The 16,114-nt window shown below is 35.9% G+C and overlaps 2 protein-coding genes and 1 pseudogene across 6 annotated transcripts; 2 read left to right on the top strand and 1 right to left on the bottom strand.

Annotated features, from left to right (window-relative positions):
• Positions 1-1,160: 1,160 nt before the first annotated feature.
• On the top strand, positions 1,161-4,963 carry LOC111281126 (signal peptide peptidase-like 1). Of its 3 annotated transcripts, XM_022868756.2 has the most exons (6): positions 1,224-1,270; positions 1,624-1,661; positions 1,914-2,001; positions 2,391-3,329; positions 4,053-4,253; positions 4,499-4,963. In XM_022868756.2, exons 4-6 carry the CDS (start codon positions 2,532-2,534, stop codon positions 4,613-4,615), a joined length of 1,116 nt encoding a protein of 371 aa, XP_022724491.1. In that variant the 5' UTR covers positions 1,224-1,270; positions 1,624-1,661; positions 1,914-2,001; positions 2,391-2,531; the 3' UTR covers positions 4,616-4,963. The 3 variants fall into 3 exon arrangements, with proteins under 3 accessions (XP_022724507.1, XP_022724499.1, XP_022724491.1); XM_022868764.2 differs by lacking the exon at positions 1,624-1,661 and having other exon boundaries at positions 1,212-1,270; XM_022868772.2 differs by lacking the exons at positions 1,624-1,661; positions 1,914-2,001 and having other exon boundaries at positions 1,161-1,270.
• A 635-nt stretch (positions 4,964-5,598) lies between these two features.
• On the top strand, positions 5,599-11,242 carry LOC111281077 (uncharacterized; annotated as a pseudogene). Its single transcript, XR_016329169.1, has 10 exons — positions 5,599-6,116; positions 6,636-6,722; positions 6,877-7,894; positions 7,994-8,082; positions 8,203-8,306; positions 8,402-8,492; positions 8,898-8,973; positions 9,073-9,187; positions 9,278-9,809; positions 10,552-11,242. The product of XR_016329169.1 is annotated as an uncharacterized LOC111281077 (transcript).
• A 103-nt stretch (positions 11,243-11,345) lies between these two features.
• LOC111281114 (large ribosomal subunit protein eL36y-like) lies at positions 11,346-13,054 on the bottom strand. 2 transcript variants are annotated; one of them, XM_022868739.2, is made up of 4 exons: positions 12,932-13,054; positions 12,094-12,197; positions 11,652-11,851; positions 11,346-11,560 (listed from the first exon to the last, which is right to left on the bottom strand). In XM_022868739.2, exons 2-4 carry the CDS (start codon positions 12,193-12,195, stop codon positions 11,527-11,529), a joined length of 336 nt encoding a protein of 111 aa, XP_022724474.1. In that variant the 5' UTR covers positions 12,196-12,197; positions 12,932-13,054; the 3' UTR covers positions 11,346-11,526. The 2 variants fall into 2 exon arrangements, with proteins under 2 accessions (XP_022724474.1, XP_022724480.1); XM_022868745.2 differs by having other exon boundaries at positions 12,094-12,200; positions 12,932-12,970.
• Between the last annotated feature and the right edge of the window lie 3,060 nt (positions 13,055-16,114).

Raw genomic sequence — 16,114 nt, 5'->3', positions numbered from 1 at the left:
ATTGATAATTTTTTTAAGTAAATTAATTTTGACAATATTGTCATCTAAGGGTAATTAAAAAAGTTTGAATCTAACTCTACGAGATTTCAATACATGCACTTACTTTAACTAAAAAAAAATTATTGTTAGACCAATTGTTTTATCTAAATAAATCATTAAGTAAATGGGCATGTAAGATTTATAAATTTAATAATTCAGTTAAACAATAGTTTACCTAAAATTAATTTGTGTATTCTAAAAATCTATTTGAAATAAAACAATAAAAATTGTACTACTTCATTCTTCACAAAATGTTTTACACCCTTAATTTTATTTGATTAATTAATTTGATCATAAGTTAAAAACTAAAAAGTAATTGATTTAAGAAAAAATTATCAACAACTTAAGAAATTCAAGTAAACTAGTAATATTTGTTATCTTCAAGAAAAGTTTAATCTCTTATAATATATATATATATATGTTATATTAAAAATAAGTTATACTTTTTTTATAAAATAAATCATTTAAGTATACAAGTACATGTAATATTTCCTCTGCATTAAGTGAATGAATACACATAAAATTTGAGTCATTTCAATAGAAATCTTCCTTCTATCTCTATTTCATTCTTAAAAGATAGGATCACAGCTTCAAAAATAAAAACATATAAATTATGAGCAATAATGCAACATGCTCGAAACCATAAGACACTTGAGAGATTATTAGATTTAACTAAAGATAAAAAAAAAAAATTAGATTTAACATGATTTATGCTTTTTAAATTTTTATTATATTAAACATATCTATTATATCTTATATATTTTTGGACAATTTTATATATCCAAGTAAACATTTGATTTTCATAAAAACATATCCATAAACAAAACAATTGATGATATCTTATCATAAAATGAGTAAAGTTTTTAATTGGAGATTTTTTTTTTTTTAAATTGGAGTTTTAAGTAGTATGTTTTTGACATCTCGGCTTTTAGTCCAAAGTTTTCCTGATCCAGTAGGCCCACCGCCCAGCCCATAGAACAGTAGCACCGCGGCTCAACTGCAAAACTTCACGGTTTACAGTTAAATTTTAAACCCTTTCCCGTTCTGCTTCAAGCGGAATCCAAAAATAACGTTTGACTTGAAATACAGTAAGTCAGATCCAAATCCGGGGGCCTTTCTGTAAATTAACTTAAAATCTCATTTCCTTCAGCTCCCACGAGAAAAAAAGACCACCTTATTGATCATCAATTCATGACAGCAAAAAAATCACTCAAACTGTACAAAGTCCAAGGTTAGTCCTCTCCGAAATATCTCCTCCAAATTTAACTTTTCTTTAATCCTAATTTATTTGCTGACACCTCTCCTTTTGCTTCAGATCTTTACTCATCGCCTTTCTGTAGATCTAATTGTAGCTGTACTTTTTTTTTGGTTAGAATATGTATATGTATATGAATTTATTTTATTTTATTTTATTACTATCAATTTTTAAATCTATAAGCCCTAGGTTGTCAGCACTTTTCTGCAGTTATTCTTTGCGCGATATAAGTTGTGAAACGTGATGCAAATTTTGCATTTCATCTAACTTTCTGTTTTTTTTTTTTTTTTCCTGCGATTGTGATTTATATGAAATTAATTTTTTTTTAGGTAATTTTATGTACATTGACGTAAAAGAGACATGAAATGTAAGTTTAACTGTTTCTTTGTTTGGTTTTGTTTCTGGACGGGAATGGAATTCTTAGTTGAATGCAACTGAGCTAAGCAGTTGGATTAGGCCTAGTGGACTTGGGCCTTTGTGTAGTTAAAAAATTACTGGAATTATAATTTACTTTTTTATTGTTACATTTTTCAGATAGGTATTTAGTTAAATTTTTGTTTTGGATTTTAGTTTGTTGTTGGCTGAATATTTTCCTTCATGTCTCTGTTTGGCTGTTAAGATTCTATAGGCAAAACAGAGGAAAGCATGTTTCCAAAATGGATTAAATAGAGGATGGGATTCTAGGATTACGCACACTAGAGAAACGGGTAACTAATTTTTCGATTTTCTAGCTCAACTTTGTTCAATATCTTCTATATATATATATATATATATTTTAAATTAAAAGTCCCCATTAGAGAATTTTGATTTTGAAAGTATAATTCTGCAATGAAACTGAAAATTTTTTATTTTATCTTTCGTTTGCCAGTTTTTAGGAAAACATGATATATTATATCTAGGAGCTAGGGCTGCTCCACTTTTCCTTGATCTAGCTACTGATGTTTCTCCTGTTCTGCAATTTGTTGCCAGTTTTTAGGAAAACATGATATATTATATCTAGGAGCTAGGGCTGCTCCACTTTTCCTTGATCTAGCTAGCGATGTTTCTCCTGTTCTGCTACATGTTTTAATAATTCTTACTTGGCATTGTTTTGCAGGTTGCATGGATTTCTCTGCTTACAGTGTTCAATAGAGAGATAGTTCAACTTTGGTTTTGATCTCATATTATGTTGTATTTGATTTATGTGCATAAAGAGCGTACTTCAGATAATTGACTGAAAAGAGTTGCATGCTTAGTTATGGAATCTTTGTGGAAGCTTTTATATTTACTTGAGCCTGCCCCTGTTACTCTCATATTTACAGCTGTAGCTGTGACATTTGGGTCTGCGTTTCGTGCTCTGAATTATGGGAAAGAAATGGAGCGGAACCGTGACTTGTCAGAAGCGTCAATTACTTTAGATAGTTCCCAAGCACTAATGATCCCAATAATGAGCTCCTGCAGCTTGCTTTTGATGTTTTACCTTTTTTCTTCTGTCTCACAACTCCTGACTGCATTCACAGCTATCGCCTCTGTGTCATCCCTTTTCTTCTGTCTATCCCCTCATGTTGCCTATTTGAAATCACGATTTGCTTTGGCTGACCCATTTGTGTCTCGGTGCTGTTCAAAGTCGTTTACCAGAATACAAGGGTTATTGTTGTTGGCATGCACCCTTACAGTTGCCGCTTGGCTTGTTTCAGGGCATTGGATTTTGAACAATTTGTTAGGGATCTCCATCTGTATTGCATTTGTCAGTCATGTCCGCCTTCCAAACATCAAAATATGTGCAATGCTTCTTGTATGTTTGTTTGTGTATGACATATTCTGGGTTTTCTTCTCTGAAAGATTTTTTGGGGCTAATGTCATGGTATCAGTGGCAACACAACAAGCATCAAACCCCGTTCACACGGTTGCTAATAGTTTGAGTCTTCCTGGCTTACAATTGATAACAAAAAGGCTAGAGTTGCCTGTAAAGATTGTTTTTCCAAGGAATTTGTTGGGTGGTGCATCCCCTGGTGGGAATACAGCAGACTTCATGATGCTTGGTCTTGGTGACATGGTATGAAAGCCCTTCTCTTCAGTATGAATAAAGTAGTTTTTGTCAACTTTTGAAGGTATCTTATTTGATGAAATTAGCTGTCATCATTGCATCTCATATTATCCTGAGCTCAGTTTTTCATGAACGAACATGTAGAATAATTCAGGTCTGTGTCTGCTATGCTGCTTCAGCAGTAATTACTTGGGCAACTTTACTAGGTGCAATGCTACTTTTTTTTTTCTCATTTGAAAGATTTCCTATATTGAGAATTTTCTGTTTAAAGTTGAATGTATTAAGTTCATTCTTCTCTTTTTATCTACCCAGGCTATGTATCATGCAGTGCTCTTGAACATCTGCATGTTGTGTCATGCTCTGTTACTTGACCAATATTTATTAGTTATCAAGGTGCAGGTCCTTAAATCTTCATTTCAGTGTCAAGCTTGAAAAGTTTATTGTTATTGCCCCTGTTCCTGGAATGAATGCTATTAGATGAATAAGCATGTCCAAACAATTCTGGTGTGCAGATGACACTTGCATAAGGAATATCAATATTCTGTACTTGTGGACCAACCATATGTTATTTTCAATTCATGCATTTGTAAAGACAAGCACTCACACTTATGGATGTGACTTGTTGAGAACAACATTGTAACATTTTTTACCAGTTCTACATTACTTTGCTGGCTAGTATCATCTTTTTTTTTATCATTAGAGTTTCTGATTAAATTTGCTATGCTCATGTAGGCTATTCCTGCCATGCTTCTAGCATTAGTCCTCTGTTTTGATCATCGAAAGAGTAGGGAAACAGTAAATCTTTTAGATTTACATTCTTCAAAGGGGCATAAATATATATGTTATGCCCTTCCTGGGTATGCTACTGGACTGGTGACTGCTCTTGCAGCTGGCATTTTGACTCACTCACCTCAACCTGCTCTTCTTTATCTGGTATTTTGTTATCACAGTCTTATTGAAGTTTATAGGTTCTCTTTATATTTAGCATTACTTTTTGCAAATATGATGTAATCATTCTGATAATTTCTATCCTCCTTGTTTATGTGATCAAAATTTGATGAGATTTGCTTTCAACTGTTAACGAATTTATAGTTTTTTGGGGTTCATTGGATGCCTTATATCCACAATCTTTTCCACCATAATCTTTTTAATTTATATCCCCAATCTTTTACACGTAGGTACCTTCAACGCTGGGACCTGTGATTTTCATCTCCTGGTTAAGGAAGGATCTAGCTGAATTATGGGAAGGAACCATGCCAAATCTCAATGATAAGGCTAGACAAATAGAAGTCTGAGTCATTTCATTATGTGGTACGGCACCAGGCGACATCAAGGCACTAGGAGCCTTTTGGTTGTATATTCCTTTGGATATTCTGTCATTGAAAAGTAGAGTAATACATCAACAATACAATATTTTACTAGGTGAAATCTAACTTTGCGAATGATATATTTCCCTAATGGAAGGCAGAAAGCAAGCTAGGTGAGCCAAGTATCTCAACTGGAAGCAGATCACAAGAGTAAAGATTTGCTCTAAAATGCTTTCTGGTCTTCCATTTTTGCTTGAAAAAGCATAGTAGTGTTATTTATGTATTATTTGGCTGGAGTACCATTAATCAACCAACAGACTCAAGATACAGAAGCCAGGGCCCAATGTTCTTTGGGGTGGGGGGGGGGAGGATTGCTGATTTTTTGGTTCAGAATTCAATTTCCTAGATGTTTACCAATTGCTTAGGCCAAAATAAATAGAAAAACGCTCGTAAAATTAAAACAAGGAAATGGCTGATGAATCAGTTGAAAAAATGGAATAAAGTTGTCTATGAATGATGCTACTCCTTTACCAAGGTCAACAAGCTGTTTGAACAGAGACGCTGTGCAACACTTTCATCCTCTACATATAAATTGATTGAACTGTTTAAAGATTCAATTCAAATACATTGTAATACAGAGAACTACCAATCAATGAAATGCAATTTCTCACAATCGCTCTCTTTAAGTTCTTCCTGCTAGTGTTTCTTAGCTGGAGGTTTATTATTTAAATCCCAAACTTCCTGCATTTGATTCTTTTATTTCTGGATCAAAATTTACCATGCATCACAACTTGATTTTTTTTTTTTTTATGATGTAGCTATTTCATGTGATCACTATATTAACTGAACGATAAAATATATATATATATATATTATATTTTGCAGTGGACAAATTAGTCACGAATTTTACCCAAAAAAAGAAAAAAAAATACAGAGGGACACTCAAAGTGAAGCATTATCGCTTCATAATCATACATAGAAGATGGTGAACGACAAATAAAAGTCCTCACTCTTTCCTTTGTGTCTTCTTCTATACCAAAATAACAGACGAACAAAACCAACCAATAAACCTAGAACAAATTGCATCGCCCTTCAGCTTCAATCTTCTTCCCCCTCCTTTCCTTGTTTCAATTTAATTCAGCATTTTCATTCAACGCGGAGTTTTTTGTTTTCTTCTTTTTTCTTGTGATGGCTTCTACGACTGCCACGTGGTCGCCGAGCTCTCCCCAGCTTCGCTTGGCTTTGCGTTGCAGGAATTGCAGGGAATCACGCGCGGTTCTCGTGCGGGCACGGAAAAGGAAGTTCGATGGTCGTCGTGTTCGCCTGCTGTCTGTTGCGCGGAGCAGGAGTAAGGGACTGGCACGATGTCGTGATGGTGTTTCGCGGATTGTGGCGGACTCCACCGCTGGGGCGGATGATTTTTCCGGATGGTTCGATTCGGAGAAAGTTGAAGATTCCATTGACTCGAAAAGGAATGGATGGTTTGGAGGTATTAATTTATTATACTTTGCCCAAACAGATGTTGTTACTACTTGGTTGAATTTTGTGCGTCTATTTTGTTTTTAAGGGTTGAGTACAAGAGAAAAAGAAAATTTATCTTATATTTTTATTGGTTCAGAGGCAAAATGGATGAAAATTATGTAATATAATGTGAAACTCGGTTCACAACATCAAAATTATGGTGTATTGCGCTCTTTTTCTTTTTTTTTTGGTTTTCTTTGTTTGTTTATGACCAGACGGAATTATGTTTTTCTTACTCTAAATGATTATTTAGTATCTGTCAAAGGTGTTCCATAGAGTTGAAGCTGATATGTATCAGATGATATTTATAGTGATAGAATTTGACACTTGTATAATCTCTTCTTCTATTTTCAGGGTTGTGAAAGAAAGTTTGGGCAAAGAGTGGGGGTGGAGTGGGGTGTTCTAATCATGCTTGAATAGGTTTAAATTAAAATAATTGGTTTCCATATTATGGACTAATAACAATTCATAAGTAGTTTGCTTTCAGGAATCATGGGAGCCGTATCAGCTGGACTTGTTCTGGTAGCAGGGATTTCCTTTGCAGCAATGTCCCTAAGTAATCAAAGTGCTTTTAGTAAGTGGTCTCTTTCAATTGCACTTGGTTCCGTTTTGTCATGGTCTTCTATCTGTTTTATGCTGTTACTTTTTTATTTCTATGTTTATTAGATTTAATTTAGATGAAATTGATAATATCTCACGAGCTCTGGTGGTGAATTATTTTACAGCAGGGCCAAAACAGCAGTTGGATCCCTTAACAGCTCAACAGGGAGTTTCATTGGCCTCTGATAATGAGATTGATAAAGTTGATGAGATTGAAAGTGAGACAGGTATATATAAGGGTCTTTCATCACCTTCAGAATTAATGGCACTTCTACTGATAGTTTACTTGATAATGATAATGGGACCTACTTAGTAGATAGTTACATATCGAATGCCAATAGTGCCACTAAAACTGTTCCAATTCAACAATACTTGCAAAATATTTCAGCTTTGGATGGAATGTTAGTTGACCCGGACATAACTCCAATATCACCTAAATTGCCTGAGTTTGAAGTTGTAGGTGGCTTTTTTGTTGCATCAAGCCTTAGAGAATCGGATAGCAACCTTGATATTGATTTACCTGAATCAACTTCAGAAATTGAATACAAATTGATTAATGTCAGAGAAACTACTGATACTAACTTGTCTGACCCAATAAACCTAGAAAATGATCTCAATGATGGAAAGCTTGGATCAGAAGGAAAAGAGAATTCCAATATCTCAGTAGATTCTTCTTCTAGTTCCAGTTCAGCCAATGAGCCTGTGACTGCAGGCTTCTCAGTTAATTCAGAGTTAGAACCAATTGTAGAACCTCGGTCTGTACCCAAAGACAATCTGGAAACCATAGAATCATCTCCATCTGAAGAAATCCTTGAGAGTAGAAAAATGTTGCAGTTCTCAGTTGAAATAACGAACTCATCTCTGGAAGTGAACAACTTAAATGTGAATGAGTCATCTGAAACACCCTTTGTGTCAGCACCAGTTCATCCATTAACAAATGAACAAAGCAAAATTGATTCTAAAGAGATAAATGGTAGTAAACCAGTTTTTGAATCTCCAATTCCTTGGAATTCCTTCTCCCCTGCTGGGATACCTGCTCCATCTGTAGTTTCTGCAGCTCTACAGGTGCATCCAGGGAAAGTTCTGGTCCCTGTAGTTGTTGATCAGGTTCAGGGGCAGGCATTTGCAGCCCTTCAAGTTTTGAAGGTATTTCATTTTCACTGATATGGTGGAACAATTACAGCATAAGCCCCTGCAGATTATATGAGGACTTTCCTATTGCTCAAATATCTGAATCTTATCCAGGTTATTGAGGCTGATGCTCAACCTAGTGATTTATGTACACGTCGTGAGTATGTTCGGTGGTTAGTGTCTGCAAACAGTGTTCTTTCGAGGTATAGGAGCCTTTCTTGTTACTCCTATGTTTGGCAGTATGTGGGCATTGGGAAATAAGCATCTAGTTAGCAATATAAAATAGGAAAGTTTATACTTGATTGCCTTTTTGTTGCTTGCAGGAATACAGTGTCAAAAGTTTATCCTGCAATGTATATTGAGAATATTACTGAACTTGCATTTGATGACATCACACTAGAAGACCCTGATTTTTCATCCATACAAGGTGAGAATAGGATTTCATATTCTTGGCCATAATATTGGTAGAGTAACTTTCTTTTTTGTTCTAATCATTGTTGCCAATGGAGTTGTGTATTTCAGGCTTAGCAGAGGCTGGACTTATCTCAAGCAAGCTTTCAAATCAAGATCTGCTTAATGACGATCTAGGCCTATTTTACTTTTCTCCTGAAAGGTTATTACAATTACAAATTGAACTTGCAATATAAGTTGTCCTATTTAGCTTGGTTATTGTTATCTCCAATACAAATCTTCCCATTATTTTATTGCCGCAAACATCTGCAGGGTTTTCTTTGTTCTACACCTAAAGAATGATTCTCTATTATTTTCCCAAAGTCATGGTTAACCCATTTTCATTTAATTTCTGTAAAATGTTCATAGCACATGTGTAAAAGCCTGATAAATAACTCTCTGACTTAGCTTGAATAAAACCTAAAACAATGAATGAATATTTCATTGCAATTTTATTTTTACAGTTACTATTGCTTTATTTTAGGATTCAAGGCTGCTTTACTTCCGGCTTTCTGATTGGCTTCTCATTTTCTATCTTCTTTTTTTTTTCTCATTTTTTATGCTCCAGCCCTTTATCACGCCAGGATCTTGTAAGTTGGAAAATGGCCCTAGAGAAAAGACAACTCCCAGAAGCTGACAGCAAGGTTGCCTATGTTTGAGTTTGTTTTTTTGTCCATTTCATCTTCTTTGTTGCATGTAGTTAGTATATTTGGTACTGATTTTACCTTTGTGGTTATGTATAGATCCTCTACCAAATTTCTGGTTTTATAGACATAGATAAGATAAGTCCAGATGCATGGCCTGCACTTGTGGCTGATTTGTCTGCTGGAGAACAAGGAATAATAGCACTAGCTTTTGGTAAGTCATGTTCAATTGTACTTACTTTCTCTAAGTTTCATCTTGACTTTGATGATTGATATGCCTTTGTTATTTTCATTATCTGGACAGGTTGTACAAGACTGTTCCAGCCAAATAAGCCAGTGACAAAAGCTCAAGCTGCTGTCGCTCTTGCAACTGGTGAAGCTTCTGACCTTGTAAGTGAGGAGCTTGCACGTATTGAGGCAGAATCTATGGCAGAAAATGCAGTATCTGCTCATAATGCTTTAGTAGCTCAAGTTGAGAAAGATGTTAATGCTAGTTTTGAGAAAGTGCTTTTGATGGAAAGGGAAAAGATTGATGCTGTGGAAAAAATGGCCGAAGAGGTAAGGCGTGAGATGGAAAGGTTAAGAGCTGAGAGAGAGGAAGAGAATATTGCCTTAATGAAGGATCGTGCTACCATGGATTCAGAAATGGAAGTTCTTTCAAGGTTAAGGCATGAGGTGGAGGAGCAGCTGGAATGCCTGATGAGTAAGAAGGTGGAGATATCATATGAGAAAGAAAGGATTAGCAAACTACTAAAAGAAACAGAAGATGGAAGCCAGGAGATTGTCAGGTTGCAACATGAGCTGGAGGTAGAGAGGAAAGCCTTATCCATGGCCAGGTAAGGAAGTGAACTTTGTTATTAAGTTGTTTCTAAACTCAATATTGCAACAACTTAACAGGGAGGAATAACAAAAGGTTCTCCAAATATATCTATTAGATGCTTTATTTACCGGATAACATATTCAATGATACAGAGTATGAGATAGCTTATGTTCTCTTGTATCTTGTAGCTAAATAATTGTAAGGATGATATTTTGGCCAATGTTCATTTCACAAGAATTTGCATTTATCAGATTTCAAATCAATGTATCTGCTCAATCAATATATGTCACCTTGTTTCAGAATAGAGAAGCAATGCATCAGACATGATGTTCATGTCTAATGATTTCTATTTTTGTTTAAATTACAATAGTATGTTTCTCCAAAATCTGTATGCAAACTGCAGAAGTTTTACCCGCTGCTAACTGCTAAACCAATATATTATATGAAGTTATCGAGTTGAGAAAGATGACCTGGCTTGATTTTTATTATGAATTTTCTTCTCTATGGGTATCAAATTAATACTTCTGCAATTCTTATCTGCCTTTCTGTAAGAATAAATCATGATTACTTTTAGCTGTTGTTCCATTGGGTTACTGTAATACCCACCTGGAGATTCCACCTTTGTTTTTTTGTTTGTCTGTCATCTCATCTGCCCCGTTAGATTTTCTGAGAGATGGAATGTTTAATCTGTGCTTTTCTCATTTGATTTTTAAAATTGATTACTCCTTATTTATGTTACAAAGCTTTCTATAATTCAGAGCTTGGGCTGAGGATGAGGCAACAAGAGCAAGTGAACAGGCAAAAGCCCTGGAGGAGGCTAGAGATCGCTGGGAGAGGCAAGGAATCAAAGTGGTTGTTGACAATGACCTCCGTGAAGAGAGTGTTGCAGGAGTTACATGGGTAAATGTAGGGAAGCAAGTTGCAGTCGAAGGATCTATTAGCAGGGGTGAAACTTTGGTGCGGAAGCTCAAGGTATTGGCAAGTGAAGTACAAGGAAAATCTAGAGAGTTCATCAATAAGATTGTCCAAAGGATCCAGTACTTGATATCGGTGTTGAAGGAGTGGGCCTCCAAGGCAGCTGCAAATGCAGAAGAATTGAAAGATGGGATGATGTTGAAGGCAAGGGGATCAGTACAAGAGTTGCAACAAAGCACGGCAGGATTTGGTTCGACCCTTAGAGAAGGTGCAAAACGGGTTGCCGGAGATTGTCGAGAAGCAGTTGAGAAACTCACTCAGAGTTTCAGAACATAGCCCTCCCGCATGATTACGTTTTTCCCTTTCTTGGGCACCAATAAACAAATTTCGCAGTTGAGAAGTATGTAATTTGTCTGACCTCTGGTCAATTCATATTAGGAATCACCGAGCTATCAATTCAATGATGTTAGTCAAAGCAAGTGTACTAACTATAAATTGATGAAATTGCTGCTGCTCTTCTGCTCTCTCTTCTTATCGTCCTGTTTTGCATTTCAATGAATTTAACGAAAGTTTTACTTGAAAAATGTCTTAGGAACTGCTTGCCAGTGAGTTTAGCGTGGTTCTCAAAAAACACAAATTTTAAAGACAATACTACTTCCAATTTCTCAATTAATTCAAACAAAACTTGTTTCGAAGCATAGTTTTTAATCTCAAACAGTATAAAAATAAATAAAAACATATACTAAACAAACATCTCTGACAGCCCCTATATGAGACCATCGAGCATGTCACCAGAGAGCAAATCAACAAAATAAGCTTCACTTCTTCTTTTCTCCACCTCCAGGATGGGCCCTGCGAGGAACATTACACCAAGGAAAAGATTTACTACCATTTTCAGAATGCAAATTGCCCCTTCAAAACAGTCTCGGACATAAGATATTACCTCATCTTGCGGAGAACACTAGACATCTCCTCACGCTTCTTCTTTGCCCTTTTGTGAGTTCCCAACTTTCTTTTAGCTACCTTGAGAGCTCGCTTGTCCTTACCAACTTTCAGAAGCTCAGTGATCCTCTTCTCATAAGGTGCAAACCCAGCAACTTCCCTGATCAAGTTCCTCACAAAATGGACTCTTTTGCTAGTTTTCTGAATAAAATAGAGAAATCAGGACTGATTTTCACTAAGAAAACACCAACTATAAAAAAGGATACAATTAACTACAACTCCAGGCTGAAACATGCCCTTCCAAAAGATAAATACAAAGATGAACAACAGATCTAACATGGCAATTTAAAAGTAGTTTCCCTTTCTCTTTCAATAAAAGGCAATTACCTAAAACCAACGACTATTATTCTACATTAAACTTAATCAGCATAGGATGTACTTACTCCCTTTCGATTAGAGGGACGTGGAGCCAACTCCTTCTTGGTTACAACGTGGCCCTTGTTCAGTCCCACAAAGAGGCCAGTATTTGGCTGCTTGGTAGCCATGCCTGCTTATGTAACAAAAAATCACATATATAAATTGAATGAACAACACAACATTCTAGTGGCATTTCAATAATCCTTCAAATCCAAATTATGGATCACTCAAATTCAACTCCTGCTTCAAAGAGGAGATGAAAAATATATGATTTTAACCTCGGACTCAAACCTTTAATTTATTGTTCTTTACTTCTTAAAAACTCTCAAATTTCACAATATATTAGCATCAACAGTTAATCAAAGACAAAGAACAGGTGTATATGAGCCTCCAAACATCTCAAGAGCAAGATCTATAGTTAATATTAATCATGACAGTTTTTCTGCAAGTAAAATTAAAAATGGGCTTCGAAACTAAATGCAGAAACTTACAAATGGAATTTAAAAAAAGATGCATCTGCATACCCAAACCAAAAATATATAGATTAACATAAAAAAATAAAATAATAAAAGCTAGTGGCAGATATAGGATCTGAACAGCCAATATCACATCACATAAAAGAACCCCACCGATCAAAGCAGATCAGTTAATAAACACAACTTAAATCCTCTGCAATCGATGAAACCAGCTAAAGCTACTAAATAGTTGAGCTTAGCCTTTTAGTTTCCTAAGACCTTAAACAATATGACACAAAAGTCTTGGATATTCCGCTTGGCAGTTTGGTTCCCAAGTAAGCAATCAAATAGAGAAAAATATTCTCAAGTGTAAGGAAGTAGCTAAAGGTAGAGACCGAGAGAGAAGTACCTGTTGCGTGGAGATATGAGGCGGAGTAAAACGGGAATAATTAGGGTTTGAGGTTTGTGTTCTTTTTTATAGTTGTACTGGATTGGTTTTCGGGTGAAAATTAGGTTTTGGGTTTGGGATAAGCTCAGCCCAAAGCACTTTTACCAAATGAGCTTTGATATCGGGCTTGGCCCACCCAAGTGTATCACTTTGTTATTAATTGCGAACGCTTATCTTAAACAGATACTTGCCGAGATATGTGTGCTGTGACGGGCCTCTCTCTCTCTCTCTCTCTCTCTCTCTCTCTCTCTCTCTCTCTCTCTAATTTAATTTATACTTGTCAAGCCATGTGTGTGTTGCGAATTACAATGCCCTTGTCTCACAAGATACAAGATATGATTTAAATTTTAAGCTCACACAAATATAAAATTAATTTTTATCTTTATATTACAAATTGAAATTTAAGTTCTAAGCTCGTATTATTTTAGATTATAAGAATAAATTCTTCTATATCTTAAATCAATCGAACATAAAAAATGATATTTAGGCACTCAAGATTATAGGGTTTGGCTGCCTAGAATTTACAAAACAAAAGACTCAACAAGTGGTTAAAGAAATGACAACAAGTGATTGAAGAAAAGGCTAACAAGAATAATAAAAAATTAAAGTAAGAGTAAAAATTTTACTCATTTGTTTTGGTGTGTACAATGAAGATAGAGTGAAGATAGAGGACTCTTGATTTATAGCTAAGTCTCCCTTGCAATATATATTCCTAAACTTTAGAAATTACATTGATTTAAATCTCTTGATTTTAAAAGATAAGATATAATCTCTAATTCTAGGATATTTGATACTGCAGCACAATCTTTGACTTGTTAAAATTATGTTAAGCAGATCTAGAAGCTCCCAAATCTAATCATCTAAGAACTATGTTCAAATGTACCCACACTTGGGTTCAACCCATGCTTACATCTCAATTATTAGTGCTTTCCCCTAGGTCCAACGATGTGCCCGTACATCTTTCACCAATGCTCACCCATAGGCTTGGCTTAATTTTATCGAACTTGAACATCTTGCCCGACTCTCTGGAATCTTGATTATTACACGCACCACTGTTCTAGGCTAATTCCCAGTGACGTGAATCTTCAATATACCTTAAGATCTATTCCCTATGGTTATTAAACTATATCCCACTAGAACTAAAATTATCATTCGACTCAAAGAAAACCTTTGAGTTTGGGCCAGTTTACTGATCATGACATTCTCCTCCACTTATTTTAGCAACGTTTTCGTTGCTAAGGGAATGATAAGCCAGCCTTGCACACCAATTTTAACTCCTATCTCGTAAACCAGTTTTTCAACTTTTTGATCCCATATCCGAACAAGTACTCTGCTAGCTTCTGTAGCTTTTGATCATATGTTCCTCAGCACTTTGATATAATGGTTTTTTTTGCCCGGGCTATCGATGCTTTTTATGCTTCATAGAAGTTGCTCGCAACACACTATTTTGTAAGGACTTTGGCTGTACCTTAAGACTCATATTGTGGCACTTGGTTGCCATTGGTTTTCTCTTATCAGCTCTTCGAGAGTTCCCAAAGCCTCGACAGTCTTAAATAGAACTTGGTTGCTCATCTTTGGGCTCTTTCTAGTGCTGTTCATGACTGCTACTCTTGTCTTCGGATAGCCTTTTACCCACTTGATGGTTGAAAAGCTTCAAGCACTCCTTAACCCGATGTGGACTGACACCAAAATAACAACTTAAAAGCTTCTTCTCCTTGCCTATGTTGGCAGGTTTGTCAACCTTATAAAATCTGGGTTTCCCTACATCCTTTTTTTCTCTTGAAGAACTAGCATTTGCGTCTCCCCCAGTCTAGCTTTTTCCCATCAGCCTTGGAGACTTAGTTCACTCAACCAGAGTCATCAATTCAGCAACAACTATGATCCGACTTAACTTCGGCACACCTATATATTGCAGCTTGGCCTTTACCTATAACTTTAAACCATCCATAAAATGTTTAAGCACCTCTACTCTGGGTTTCAATCTAGCACCAGCAACCATAACAACTCGCAATGTAACATGGTCAACATTAAGCCTGATTAGCTTTTTTTACATGGTTGTCACCATGGACTCTAACGCCTCATTATGCTCTATAAGCCTCTCTATTACCTTATTTGAGGATCTTTCAACCTCTTCAAATCAATCTGTTATATGAAGAATGGCTTTTTCACACTTCGCTAATCAAGTATCTATCGGTACATATCTTACTAAAGCCTTTTTCCACTTGTTTGTAAGTGGGTGCTCTTCGTGCACCTCATTTGGGCCTTCTATTCTATTTTTCCTAACCATGCCACAACCCTAAATACAAAAACTATTAAACCACAAATGCATGAACCAAAGGATTACCTTAACTTTAGTAGGCAATCAAGCGATCCAATTCTAGTTTCCACAAACTAACACACTAGTCTATTAGCACAACACACCAATACAGCACACACTGTTAGGCACTAGTTTGCATATTGGCTAAACATACCAGCCTCTCGATCAGGCACTAATCTGCACACTTGCACACCTGCACAATACGCCCAACACACCCACAGCAGACAGTAGCAATTTGTCTTGCACCTGTTCTGCACTCTAGCATGTTCACACCTAGCACACCAAGAGCATTTCACTAGCACACGAGCACATTAACCCTTTTAAGATACCCATACCATGCAGCAAATTACCCGTACCGTATACTCAAATGTCTACACACATAGTAGAATGCTTGTATAATTCACTATAATGCCTGTACACCATACTAGGATGCTCGTATACAAGGTACTTAACCTGCACCAAGGCCTACTTTGGCTATTTTTGTCACCACCAAGGTCCTGTTACACATTCTAAACCAAGGCTCTGGTCACCACCTCTGATCTGAACAAGTCTCTGACACCTTTTGGTATCAAGTTTTGCCACCTACTCTAAAACCAACCTTAAACTAGGCTTTAATATCACTTGTTAGAGGTCGAGACTTAAGTTTCAAGCTCGCGTAACTCTAAAACACAGGAATAAATTTTTTTGTGTCCTAAATCAACTTAACACAAGAAACGATGCTTGGGCACTCAGGACTGCGAGATTTAACTGCCCATAAAATTGTAAAAGAAAAGGCACAATAAATGGTTGAAGAAAGGCTAACAAGAATAATAAAGAGATATCACAAA

Source organism: Durio zibethinus, chromosome 17, assembly GCF_047325235.1.
Source record: "Durio zibethinus cultivar Kanyao isolate XHJ-2024 chromosome 17, ASM4732523v1, whole genome shotgun sequence".
Lineage (NCBI taxonomy): Eukaryota > Viridiplantae > Streptophyta > Magnoliopsida > Malvales > Malvaceae > Durio > Durio zibethinus.
The sequence above is the reverse complement of the archived record's forward strand: the minus strand, read 5'-3'. Positions and strand labels throughout refer to the sequence as shown.